Genomic DNA, 13,261 nt, shown 5'->3' on the forward strand with positions numbered 1-13,261 from the left:
ATGGACACATAACCAGAGCCTTTTACAGCGTTGTAAAGTGGGATGGAGTCTATAGACAGTTACAGGCTTGTATAAGGATTACAAAAATAAAAACTTAATTTATTCTTTTGTTATTCTGACCATAAGAGTAAAGACAAAACTCCTCAAATTGTGGACACAATAATTAAGTGTAATATTTCTCTTCACATCAAAGTACAAATATTTCCAAAAGCACTAATAAACTGCACAGATAAATATTCAACTATGTTTGCTCCTAAACTGGAAGGCACATCAAAGTTTTTAGTGAGTTATAATAGCAATTTCAAGACCTGACTTTTTTTTTTAAAATGCTGAATATGGTCATTTTAACACAGATTCATTTATTTATAACCGTATTTAATATTTATTTTGATTACTGTTGTTTATATCATTATTGCTTCATACATTTTTAAGTCTACAATGTTTTTGGTACACTGTCAGTCACTGGCAGCATTTAGGTATTTAAATTATTTATTTGAACTTGTTCAGGTGATTGTCATTTTCTGTGTCCATCCCCTGGTCATTGTCAGTTCGATTGATTTTTATGTAAATATTTTTATGTCTTGCACTTAATAATTGTACTAATATATTTTATTTCACAGGTGATAATAGAAATTGGTGGATCTTCCATGATATGCTATACTGAACCAATGATATTTGAAGTTGGGGTTGACTCAAAGTCTAAAGCTGTCTAGATGGCTTTTTTGGAAGGTACTGAAACTCAAACAAATACAACTCCAGTCTGTGGACAAAGCAGATAATTTGCAGCTGTTGCCGTAGCTGTCTGATCAGGCCGACTGTCCGGTCGATTCCATACATCCCGAATCTGTCAGGTGAATGCCTCTAGATCTGAGGTTGTATGCCATTTAAAAATGACCAGTGATACACATGTGACAAGCAGCCTCATGAAGTAACCTCTGAAATCAGTCCACAAATAGTATTCCATACCATTAACTTTGTTTGGGACAGCTGCTTAAATCTACAGGGAGCTATGATTTCAGGGATGAAAGATATCAAAAAGTTGTTGCACAAAAGCCAAATTCAGTCATGTTGTCAACACACCACTGAATATAATCCAAGCCAGAGCAATAATTAGTTATCTATGCAATCTCACTTTTGAAACAATATTTCAGATATCAGTTTTGTTGTCATCGTTGTAACCAAGGCAAAAAATGAACACCTCCTCTCACTGTTGCCCTTTCAAAGTATTTTAAATGGAAAGACTTTGTTTTGAAATTTAGGATTTTTCTATAGATTACAAGAAATGGTATATTAACTTTTCGGATGGAAAAATGGTTTTTGACAAATAAATTTTTTTAAATAAAATGGATGACATTCCTTATTCATTCCTTTATTTTGCACACAGAATATACATGCACACATACTATTGAACATTTTGTGAAAGACTTAACACATTTAACTTTATTCATTTAGCAAATGCCAGATACAGTACATTGCAAAATGCAATGATTACTATGTGTTTAGCTGACATCTTAATCCAAGATGACTTGTTACAATGCCTACAATAAACTCCCATACAGACATTTACCCATTGATACACCAGAGCAATACAACACATACAAGCACACAGTATGAACAATTCAGAATCACTAAACACATGTCTTTGGAGTATGGGAGGAAACCAGAGCTCCCAGAGGAAACCTACAGAAACAGAGGGAGAACACTTGAATTCCACGCATACTGAGTAGGGGTCGAACCTACATCCAATCACGTAGTCCAGCTGTGAAGAAGCACCAGGACTATTTGCTGTGTCACTATTAAACCACTCCTCATTTCAAAGTAGCAACAACAACAACAACAAACACACACACACACGCACACATTGTCTGAACCTCTTGTCCCATACGGGGGTCTTGGGTAGCCGGAGCCTAACCTGGCAACACAGGGTGCAAGGCTAGAGGGGGAGGGGACACACCCAGGACGGGATGCCAGTCCATCACAAGGCACCCCAAGTGGGACTCAAACCCCAGATCCACCAGAGAGCAGGACCCAGCCAAACCCACTGCGCCACTGTGCCCCCCCAATAATAATAATAATAATAATAATAATAATAATATCATCATCCCAGTGGGCTGACCTATTATATTATCATAGCACCAGTCCCACTTTTATTTGTGAAGAGTCTGCATGACATCGCTCCCACATGAGCAGACTGAAAACCAGCCTTGTGTGATCGCCCCGCTCTTGACTACCATTCTCAGCGAGGTTTACAAGATCACTGCAACCACAAAGGCATGAACCGTTAATGAAGATGAAAGGATAATCAAAAAAGCTCAAACCTTTCACTTTCATGAACTGTATATAGTGCCTCCATCAGTGCATGAAGGAATGTTATATGCCACTGTTTAAAAAAAAAATTCCAGCAAGGTGCAGGAGGTACTATGAAAACTCTTCCAGGTCTAATGAAAGTGAGACTATTCAAAAATAAAACGTAAACTGAGCAGAACGCACAGGACCAAGACGGGGGGGGGTGGTGGTCCTCATCCCCTTTTCACAATGGGCCATGAGAATATGAGGCTGGAGAACAGCTGAGAGGCACACCACACACTAGACACTTTCAAAAAACATTATAAAGGGCAGAGAACATAAACCAAGAAGTAGCTGTTACTACAGATGAATTTGCATTTAGTCATTAGATGACACTTTTCTCCAAAGCAACTTAGAATTATTGACCCATTTGTACAGCTAGGGAACTTAGAATAAGTACCTTACTCAAGGATACTATAGCTAGAGATAGGGATTCAAACCAACAACCTGCAGGTCCACAGGCAGCACCTCTAACCACTACACTACTAGCTGTTCCTACAAGCAACTGCCCTGTAGATCCCACATAACTGTCTTATGTTGATGTATCAATGTCTCTCTCTCTCTCTCTCTCTCTCTCTCGCTCTCTCTCTTGCTCTCTCCCTGTCTCAAGCGCAGTACTTTGCAGTGACAGAGAATTCCGGAAGCATTTTTCGGGGAGCCCAGCTTCAGGTTAACCTCTTACTACAGCCGCTGCATGTGCTTGTCACTGGGCAAATAAAGGATACCAGCGGGTGACTCGCCCAGCGAGGGTTTGTTAAATATTGAAAGCGATATCCGAGAATGGGAAGGGTTTTCGGGGAGACAAAGAGCGAGGTGACAGGGAGCAAAGATGAAGTAGGGAGCGCGAGAGAAAGAGTGTGCGTGTTTATTATATTAGTGCTTTTGGCAACAGAAATGGAGGGCGAAAAGTGCTTGAGGGTCAGTTATTGTAATGCACCACCCCCCCAATCATCGCCTCTCCGGGTTGTCTTTTGCAGTTCTGAGAGCGAGAGAAAAGGGCAGAGAGAAAAAGGGGATGATTGTTTTTGTGGGCGCCACTGGTCCATTGTAAGTGCAGCCTGTTCTTTCTCTTGACCTCCGACCCTCATTGTTGCTGGGCTGCTCGTTCGGGGAGGAGAGGCAGCTGGGAGAACAGCGGGGGACTGTGCTGGGGGGGCCACCGGGGGCTGACTGACAGCTGGGGCCAAACTGCATAGAAAAAGAGAGCGAGCGAAGGAGAGGTGAAACCCCCCCACCCCCACCCCCACCCCCCAGCACTGTGACTCCTCTGTCGGTCTCTCCCCTCGAGGAATTGCGGGGACACATAGCTCCACACAGACACAGAGCCCAAGGCAGGTGGAGGGGGGACAAGGGGACGCGTTGTTGTACTCCTGCTTTTTGTTGATGCTTCTTGCATGTTCTGCATAAGAAGAACATAGGGGTGTGGGGGGAGGGGCCTGGGTTGTGTGTGCGTGGAAAAAACACACACACAGTCTGAAACTGCTTGTCCCAAGCAGGGTCACGGTGAGCCAGAGCCTAACCTGGCACCACAGGGCACAGGGCTGGAGGGGGAGGGGATACACCCAAGACGGGACACCAGTCCATCACAAGACACCCGAAGCAGGACTCAAACCCCAAAGCCACCAAAGAGCAGGACCCAGTCAAACCCACTGCGCTACTGCACCCCCTTTGCACTAAATAAACAGCTATATTTGTGGACCAGGGCTCAAATTGGACCTTAAAAGTAGTCCAACGACAGGGAGGTTGTATGATTTTCCATCGCTCCTTCTTTCTGCCTTTTTCAATGCTTTGGTCTTAGAAGCCAAAGTAAAACAAGGGAAAGAAAGTGTAAAAACAGAAAAATATATTACAAATGCTCTGCGAGTTGATAGAACACAGGGATGTTCTAAACTATGAAATTATGGTCAGCGCAAACCGGCACCGGGTGTCCAGGTACCGTCAATAACGCGCCGATGTCACTGTTCCTGTCCTGAAAACACCTCTCTGCACTTCGCCAATTACATTGGGGATGGTGACAAACCTACTGTGTTTTCTCAAAATGAAGGGTGTCACCTTTAGACCCACAGGAGTCCCAACCTATGTGATGAAACATCATTCACAACGATAACACGGTGAAGTCTCTGTGAATCAAAGTGATATCCGGGAACAGCGACGGTTTTGGTGCACGTGAACAGGACAGCTGCTAGCATAGTGATGCTGTGTTTGGACCCAAAGGTCACAGGTTTGAATCCCACCTCTGGCTATAGTACCCTTGAGTAAGGTACTTATACTAAAATTACCCACCTGTACAACCGGGGATAGCTAGTAGCTTAGGGGTTAGAACTTAGAATGGCTTTCTTTAGACCCAAAGGTTGCAGGTTCAATCCCTACCCCTAACCAAGGTACTTGCCCTAAAACTGCTCCAGTAATATAACCCAGCTGTATAAAGGGGTAAATAATTGTAGGTAGACTATCAGTATAAGCTGCTTTGGGGAAAGTTTGAGCTAAATGAATAAATATAAATGAGTGTAAGTTGCTTTGGAGAAAAACACCATGTAACTGTGTCAACAGTAACATGGTAAAAGTCTCCATAATATCCTAGAGTAGTTTTCATTCTGCCTTACAGAATAGTCCTCAAATCCGATAGCCGTAGTTAACGGACTCTTTACTCAGAACAATGGAAAACTGTCATGTTAAAACGGTTATGATGAATATAGAGACACGAAGAGAGGGAGAAAGGGGACAGAGGAGTACAAGGCGCAGCATTTAAGAGCCGCGTGGACATCTCCCTCTTTATTTCCTCTCAGCCTCACTAATCCAGTGGTCAAACAACACCAGCCCACTCTAAATGAAAGGTCCTGAGCTAAAGGGGCGAGACTGAGGGATAAAGCATTGTGATTAAGATTGTATTAATGGGGCTACAGAAGGCTGGAAGGTTTTAATCAGCGTCTGTGCTGCAATAATCCCCTGCTTTTAAGCTGAGGCTAACACTGCGATCCTCCCGCCTCCTGCGTAACGTTCACGCCGGCGCATGCACCGCAAGACTTTGGCGGTGAGCAGAGAGGTAGAGGAGTCTGTAGTTTGTATAAAGATGGGAAGTTCATTGCACCGTCTCACACTCGCTGCATCCATTCAGGTACACAGTTTGTCCAGCTTTGGGATGGGTGTGTCGGCAAGGAGGGCAGCGACAGGGGTGTCACCAGTCATTAAGTCACGGTGATTTGGACAGAAAGCCCAGCTCTGTTGACAGATAGTCATGAAAAACAACAAGGAAATGTACATTTCTGATGACTTTGGGTGCAAATACATTAATACATGAACATATGTCATATTCTTGAGCAATTATTTATCTATAAAAAGCAATCAGATGAAGCGGTTGTTCTGCAAGAAAAAAAAAACCCACAACTTAATACCTATTTGGTTTGGTGGCTGGTTTGGTTTCCTTCACGTTTTACTTTACAGAGCTGAAAAATGAGCTGTGATGTAAAGTAACTCTTTCCGTGTTTGATGGCTGGACTGAAATTGTACGGCTGAGAAAAAAACGTGGCGTTGGGGATTGCGGAAATCCCACAAACTCTCTTCTGTATTACTCTATAAACAAAAGAAGGGATGTCAAAGCAATTCACACTGGATTCTCAACTTGCAAACACAACTGAGACCACAAGTTCGTTCATAATGTGTGTTCATAACTCCATTCACTTTTACCCCAGGTCATAATTTAAGTCCAGACACCGGAACAAGACAGAGGCAGGTCCAAGAATCAATTCAGTATGTATGATGAGGATTGTGGGACAGAAGACTTGTGAATATAAGCATGAAAAGGCTTTAGAAGATTACGGATAATTCACAGTAGACTGATGGCATTCTGAAGAAAGACACTTACCCATATTTAGGATGGGGAAGAGCAGAATCTGCAATGGCATTGTCTATTAAGAGGTGCAAAGCTCACAACAGGTTTCCCTCCCCAGCACAGAACCTATTATGGACACAATGACCCACAGTGCAGGGTTTCCAAAGGGACTCGACTGGCTAGGGTCAATTCCTGGACCGTGCTAAGATGGTTTTCCAACATGAGGGTCAAGATGTTGTCTGGAAACTCTACAATGTTTGCTATTCACTCCCTTTTCTAAGTGCTAGTGATTGACACAGATGGTTAATCATTAACCACCCATCTTACATTACATTCACCTTTATTTATTATCTCCAAGAGGGTGTGAAGTGTGAAGTGGCATGGCAGGTTTGGCCATGCCAGTCTGCTCTCTGGTGGGTCTGGGGTTCGAGTCCTGCTTTGGGTGCCTTGTGACAGGCTGGCATCCCGTCCTGGGTGTGTCCCCTCCCCCTTCAGCCCTGCACCCTGTATTGCCAGGTTAGGCTCTGGTTTGCCGTGACCCCACTTAGGAGAAGCAGTTTTAGATGTGTGTGTGTGTGTGTGTGTGTGTGTGTGTGTATTATCTCCAAAGCAATGTACATCTCAGAGAACAACACAAAGAGTGTATTACACCAACAGCAAGAGAGATTTGGATGCAGACACTTGATTCTTGAGTACAGTCAGCTTGCCACATTCCACCATATGAACCATGATATTTCACACAAGTAACTGCATAAAGGCCTTTCCAGTAAAGAAATTATTAAAAATTATTAAACATACATCTTTACATTTGCACAGAATCCTGGTACTATGTGCTCTGTATAGCCTCTGAATACACAAAGAAAGATATCTTTTTCTTGTACCAGTCTGAAACAAAAGTCTTTATTTCCATGCCAAAAATTCACCATTTGGGTACTACTGTATGCCTGCATGTTTGTTATATAATGTCCACAGTATTTATGTAAGTTTTAATCCCCTGCATTTTACTTGACCTTTAGCATTTCATACTTTGTAATAGAAAATGCAACTAAAATAACTTTAATTACATAAAAGAAAAGTGGATTTCAAGAATCCACTTTATCATGCAATATGGGGTGTTTGGAGGGCAAAAAAACCATCAAGGAGAAGAAGTGCTAAATGCCAGCATGTTGATAAGTCAGTTTCAACAAAAGAAGGCATTAAAATAGCGAGATGAAAACATTTGGAAATGTGTGTAAACATAGAAAACTGAACATGCAGACGACTTCGAGGAGATGAGGAATGAGTGTGGAGTGAAGGAAAAGGTGAAATTAGGGGGTAGGGCAAGGGTCGTGCCCGGGATCTCCCAACACTGAGAGACCAAGGGGACGTCAAAGTTAAAGAGCTTCTAATGGGATCTGGATGCTGTCATGTTTACTCTCCATCCCCCCTGCACGCCCACTTCATTGTGCAAGTTTCCCAGCTTTGACACACCACAATGGGGCAAAAGAGGGACAGATGGGAGCTTTTCTGGAAGAAAAGCACAGCAAAGGAAAGGATGGAGGGCCTGTCTAGAGCCTGCAGACAGAACAGCTTCGATGGAAAAGAAACTTTCATGCTTCAGTTAGAAGAATTATGTGTGGATCTGCACATTCTTCTACTTGTCATCTTTCTGAAATGTGACATCAAGTTGGGCGAGTGTCAGGATTAAAGGGATCAGACAAGGTCAGCGTCACCAAATGGGATGGCTCACTGAGCTCATTCTACCACTTTTGCACACACACACACACACACACACGCAAGCATCCAGTACTTGTACCACTGCAGTATTTTGTGAAGAAACACATTGTCGTTGGTACATTTACATCAACCAAGATTGACCCCACAAGATGTTCCATAAAGTAAAGAAATGTATATGAACTTCAAGTAGCGGCCAAGCGGTGTAAAAGGAATGTAAAGGTGGACTTGAATAAGCACCAGAAGATGGAGCTAGAAGGATCGGTTAGATGGAGGACGGGCATGAGGTTTTGAGGAGCAGATGGGCCAGACGCTCCCTGTCCCAGGTCACGAACTTTCCGTTAGTAACAGCTGTCTGTCCGTTTGTCCATCTGTCACATGCACACACTGCTGACACTGAAACCTTGCTTGGCCCAATTCCTCATAATCAGCCAATGGAAATGCCACCTGACGGGTAAATTAGGATTAAATAATCCGAAGTATACTACGGTAAATAACAGGACACTGCAATATGCATTGATAAAGTATTGACTTTACCACTACTATCCTCAGAATCAGAACCAAACACACGCGTTCTTGCAGTTTCCTTCATCTGGAGATGACACTGACCCCCTGAAACTGCCCCCCCAATCTCTCGTATCCAGTTCTGATTCAAAAGATCCCCTCCCAACCAGTCTGTTACACCAACTTCCTGTTCACCACAGGACTCCATAAGACAATTCCAGTTCTTCGGTGTGGCGGTTTAAGGCAGAGTGGAAAAAAATTATACACACAAAAAAAACCCCTCAAACTGAAATGAGAGTAACACACCGGCTAAGTAGAAACTCATTTCAATAAGTGGCCGGAAATCACTGGAATTTAGTCAATGAAATGCTGCAGCAAATAGAGATGAAAGTCTTTCTCATGAAGTACAGTACAGGTAGTGCAACGGCAAAAGATTTACAGGAACCCCAACTTTAGGGGGGGTAGTATTAAGTTTGAAAAGATATCAGTTGGAAATATTTTTTAAAAAGTCCTGTCCCCTCTTATATCAGGTTTTTTTTTTTTTTTTTAAGTCTCATTTTATTTTTATTTGCTTGGTTGCAAGGGATAAAAGAGAATTAAGCAGCTGATCAGAGCTCAGTTCTGCATTAGACATTAATCCAGGACAGGGAAGGAAGGGGAGGGGGAGAAGAATCACTAATCCTCACTTTATATACAAACCCCCCCCCAAACCCAACTGGCTGTATAGTCTCCTAAGAAGAAGCGTTTCACCTACCCTCATAACTACATACGCAGCTTAATTGCTAAGCACCTTCACAAAGCCTATACCCCCCACTCATGGAACAAAACAAAAGGAGTCTATTCGAGGTATCAACCTTGCTGGTGTCTTCAACCACTGCTCGCAGTGCATTGCCAAAGGACGGTTCCAAACCTTTCCCCTTTCCTCCCTGCTCCTCGAATGTGACAGATGTTACTACGGCAACAGTTGGTACTGAAATAAGGGAGAAGGGTTCGAACGCCATCTGTCCAGGGTCAAGGTTTAGCACAGGAGGGGCAAAATGGACATAAAAAGCAAGGTTCGCCTTTCAAGTTCAGCCAAGACAATTTCGTTGGCACAAAATGTTTGAGGGGAGAAACACTGCCAGCACACAAAATAGAACGACATCTTTCTGATCCCAGATCCCTTTAGATTTGGGAAGTGTGTTATAATAAGGACTGAGGCGCCACCTTGTGGCAGAAATGAGCACTGCTTAATCACGCATCAACGCAGAGTAAAATTCCTTTATTGCAACAACGCATAACTTGGAAAAGTGACAAAAATACACTATAAATAGCTGCAAATATAAGAAACTTCCCATTTACAAAACACCTTTATACACTTCTGTAAAACTGCCTACGATATAGAACTGAACAACGTGTCCAGGTTTTTATGGGTCAGCTCCACTTCATCACGGAAACGGGCCATCGTCTGGTGATGGGCCTTCTTCTGCAAAAGAATCCAGAAGGGACATTAAACCATCTCAGCAGTTTAGCGAGATGACAGCAGTCAGATGAGATATTAAAATCCCATAGAAACTGAGAAAAAAAATTGAACAGATCAAACTCCTGCCATGGACAGGAAACTCACAAAGAGGGTGGTCAACCTCTCCTGCTCCAGCTTGAAGAACTCCATCACGGTGAGATCATTAAAGTCTTTATTCAAGGTCAGAAATCCACAGTTTGGTGAGCGCTTGATATGCTCTGACCTAGCAACGAAATTTAACAGACTACTCAGTGGGCAGCGCCGGTACCTCTCAGTGCCTGAGCTGTGCAATTGGATGTAGGTTCAATCCTCACTCAAGTCTGTATAGATGCATTCGTATGGATTTCCTCCAGGAGCTCCAGTTCCCTCCCACAGTAAAAACAAAAACACCACAAGTTCTTCAAATGCTTTAGTGACTGACCCATTTTGCATCTGCACCATAAACCTTCACTATTATGTTTTAAAGAAAAAAAAAGACTTCCTATAAGTTCTGTAAGCAGCTACTTATTTAATATATGCTAGAAAGAAGTACCATGTGGTTTTGGACTGTGACTGTAGCGTCCACACCTCTGCAGTGAAGTACACTTCCGTTTACTCAGAGTTGTGAGTCACTTCGGATTGACAAGTGTCCGCTAATTCAGAAATGTAAACAAATGAGTCATTGCTCTGCTACGTAAATGGGTGAATGATACAGTAGTAGTTCACTACCGTGAAGCTACCGTTGTAAATTACCTTGGATAAAAGGAGGCAGCTGAATACTACATAGTAATTTTACATCACTTTGGAGAAAAGCATCTAGTAAAGAGTACACTGACACTGTACTCACTTGATTTCACTTACCTTTATTTAAGTGATGCTTTTCTCCAAAGCCACTTAGTTATTTACCCATGTATACAGCAAGGTAATTTTACCAGAGCAATTCAGGGTAAGTACCTTGCTCAGGGGTACTACAGTTAGAAGTGGGATTCGAACCTACAACCTTCAGGTCCAAAAGGGGATCACCTGTAAGTGCTACACTCCCAGCTACACAGTGAGAAGGGCAGACCTTCCAAGAAGTTTGAAAATGACTTGTGTGGGGATGCAGACACCTCTATCCCGTGAGAGATGCAACTCCAAGTTGAAAGGGAAGCGAAGGGTCTGGAACCCGACTCCGTGCGTGCACCACGTGGAGCGGCGATGGAGACGAGCACAGCAGGCGCCACGTACCAGGGGTTGTCTTCCGGCTCCCAGCCCTCCAGCTCCTTGAGGCAGAAGAAGCAGCAGACCACATCGGGTTCGTTCTCGCTGGGGCAGTGAACAAAGCCCGCTTTGGCCATCTGGGGAGGAGGAGGAAGCGGAGACCCGCTCTGTGTGTCGGCAACCGCGCTCGCGCGCCACCACGTCCACGTGACGTGTGATGTATGGATGAGTGACCCATTATTCATTATTACATGTAGTGCATCTACCCGTGTAAGTCACCTTGGCGAACAAGGTGTGTGGGCTGATAACACTACATAGTATCCATTGTAAGTCGCTTTGGAGAAAAGCGTCTACCAAGTTAATGTAAATGTGTCGTGTCGCGCTCCAGCGCCGGGCGCTTTTCGCAGCATCCGGGGACCCAAAACCAGGGCAGTCAAGTCAGTCAGGCAACTCGGTGCACTGTTTATGTCCGTCACTGCGACGTGAAGTGTTTTCTCTCTCCTCCACGCATCTCAGCAGTAAGAAAGGACGAGAAGTAACTTATTATTAAACGTTACCCTTACAGCTCAAAAAGAGGCAGTGCTCTCACTCCCCAAAACACAGCAGCGCTTCCTCAGAACTCTAGTTCACCTGAACGCCATGGAGTGGAGCGCGTGACGCGCCGCGCGGAGACCACCACGCCTGCCGTTGCTGCTGCCAGTCCAGTTCTCTCACTGACCGTAGCAAATGCGAAGAGGCTTCGCGGGAAAGCGGAGTCCGGCTAGCGATGATGGCAACGCCGGTGCTTTAAGTGCAGGTGCGCGACGGTCGCGGCGCCCCCTCGTGGCCGGAGCCCGGAACTCAGAACGCCCGGCGAACCCACCTGCTCGGGGGTACACTGGCAGTCCTCCCGAAAGGGCCACTCGGTGAACGTCTGTAGTCGTTTCTCGTAGCTGTACATCTCCCCGAAGGCGTGAAGAAGAGCCCTGGCGTCGCTGGCCATGACGCCCGCCGAAACTCTGGTGGTCTTTCGCACCTAAGGATTTTTTCTTTATTTAAAAAAAAAAAAAAAAGAGGGAACTGTATATAGTATATATTTTCTTAAAAAAAAATTACTGCCTTAACCATCTCACATCGACCCCCCCATGCATTAAGTAACTGGCTGAGCCGCCCAGTTACAAACCAGATCTGAGTTTATTGAATCAGTTGAAGAAACCTAGTTGCCCCTCCCACCTAATAATGGTTTCGACGAGGTCCGCTCGCTGGTTCAGCAGGTGTTCGAGCACCTTCTCCAAGTCCAAGCCGGATGTGGGGCTCGAGCACAGGGCCGCTGCGCGCATGCGCTGTTGTGTGAGCGCTTGGCGCGAAGAGAAGTCGGCTTTCGGACGTTGGAAACGGAGTACAACGGAGTACAACACGGTACGGTGTGTCACACGAGCACCACACACGGCGATCGGAGGACGGATCTTCAGGGGGTGAACACGGCACAGCGTGTTGTAGTGGTTAGAGCTCCTGTCTTTGGACCCAAGCCTGGCTCACAGGTTCCGTTCAATCAATGTCACCTAGTGGTACTACCCTAATCATTGGCCCCACTGAGAATTAATCAACTGTAAAGGGATCAGTAGTTGTAAGGGCACTTAACATTGTGAGTTGCTTTGGAGAAAAGTGTCAGTTAAAAGAGTAAATGTAACATGTGCTGACACAGCCAGGTCCAGGGCCTAGTATCACACACGCGCACACACACACACACACACACACACACACACACACACGGAGTAAGCACTGTCACTAGGGGGGACAACCTGTACCTTGGCTGTAACAGGTGTCTTCATTTGCTTTTCATGATGCTCACTGAAAATAATAAGCACTAAATAATCTTCACTTTTCTCAGACTGATATAGAGTGTGTGACATGTTGCGTTACCATCTTCATTGATAGACATGGATGGTGTTAGTACACACCCCTGGCTGGAAAAGAATCCTCTGCAATGCATTTGGTTGTTTTTTGGATTGAATACTGTGACATTCTGTCAACAGCTACTTCACCTGGAATGCTATTTTATACAAAACACATTTTGTATAAATCTTTGGAGAAATCGTCTGTTAAACTAATAAATTTAATAGTAAACGTAAATAATACACGGCAGGGTGGTTGTCGAGAAACGCCAGGTAACTGCTTTAACGGGCAGCACTTCACACACCTGTCCGCAG

The 13,261-nt window shown here is 44.3% G+C and overlaps 2 protein-coding genes across 3 annotated transcripts in view; one reads left to right on the top strand and one right to left on the bottom strand.

Moving 5' to 3' along the window:
* Nucleotides 1-9,655: 9,655 nt before the first annotated feature.
* Nucleotides 9,656-12,357, bottom strand: birc5b (baculoviral IAP repeat containing 5b). Of its 2 annotated transcripts, none has more exons than XM_018760366.2 (5): nucleotides 12,285-12,357; nucleotides 11,935-12,100; nucleotides 11,100-11,209; nucleotides 9,999-10,116; nucleotides 9,656-9,857 (listed from the first exon to the last, which is right to left on the bottom strand). In XM_018760366.2, exons 2-5 carry the CDS (start codon nucleotides 12,052-12,054, stop codon nucleotides 9,765-9,767), a joined length of 441 nt encoding a protein of 146 aa, XP_018615882.1. In that variant the 5' UTR covers nucleotides 12,055-12,100; nucleotides 12,285-12,357; the 3' UTR covers nucleotides 9,656-9,764. The 2 variants fall into 2 exon arrangements, with proteins under 2 accessions (XP_018615882.1, XP_018615883.1); XM_018760367.2 differs by having other exon boundaries at nucleotides 11,935-12,087; nucleotides 12,285-12,305.
* A 46-nt stretch (nucleotides 12,358-12,403) lies between these two features.
* The window catches only part of LOC108939350 (zinc finger protein 385A-like), a 69,102-nt gene continuing 68,244 nt past the window's right edge, over nucleotides 12,404-13,261 (top strand). The window contains exon 1 of the mRNA XM_018760618.2: nucleotides 12,404-12,470. The gene's annotated coding sequence lies outside the window, so the exon portion shown is untranslated. The remainder of the gene's footprint in view (nucleotides 12,471-13,261) is intronic.

Source organism: Scleropages formosus, chromosome 19 (genome assembly GCF_900964775.1).
Source record: "Scleropages formosus chromosome 19, fSclFor1.1, whole genome shotgun sequence".
In the NCBI taxonomy this organism is placed as follows: domain Eukaryota; kingdom Metazoa; phylum Chordata; class Actinopteri; order Osteoglossiformes; family Osteoglossidae; genus Scleropages; species Scleropages formosus.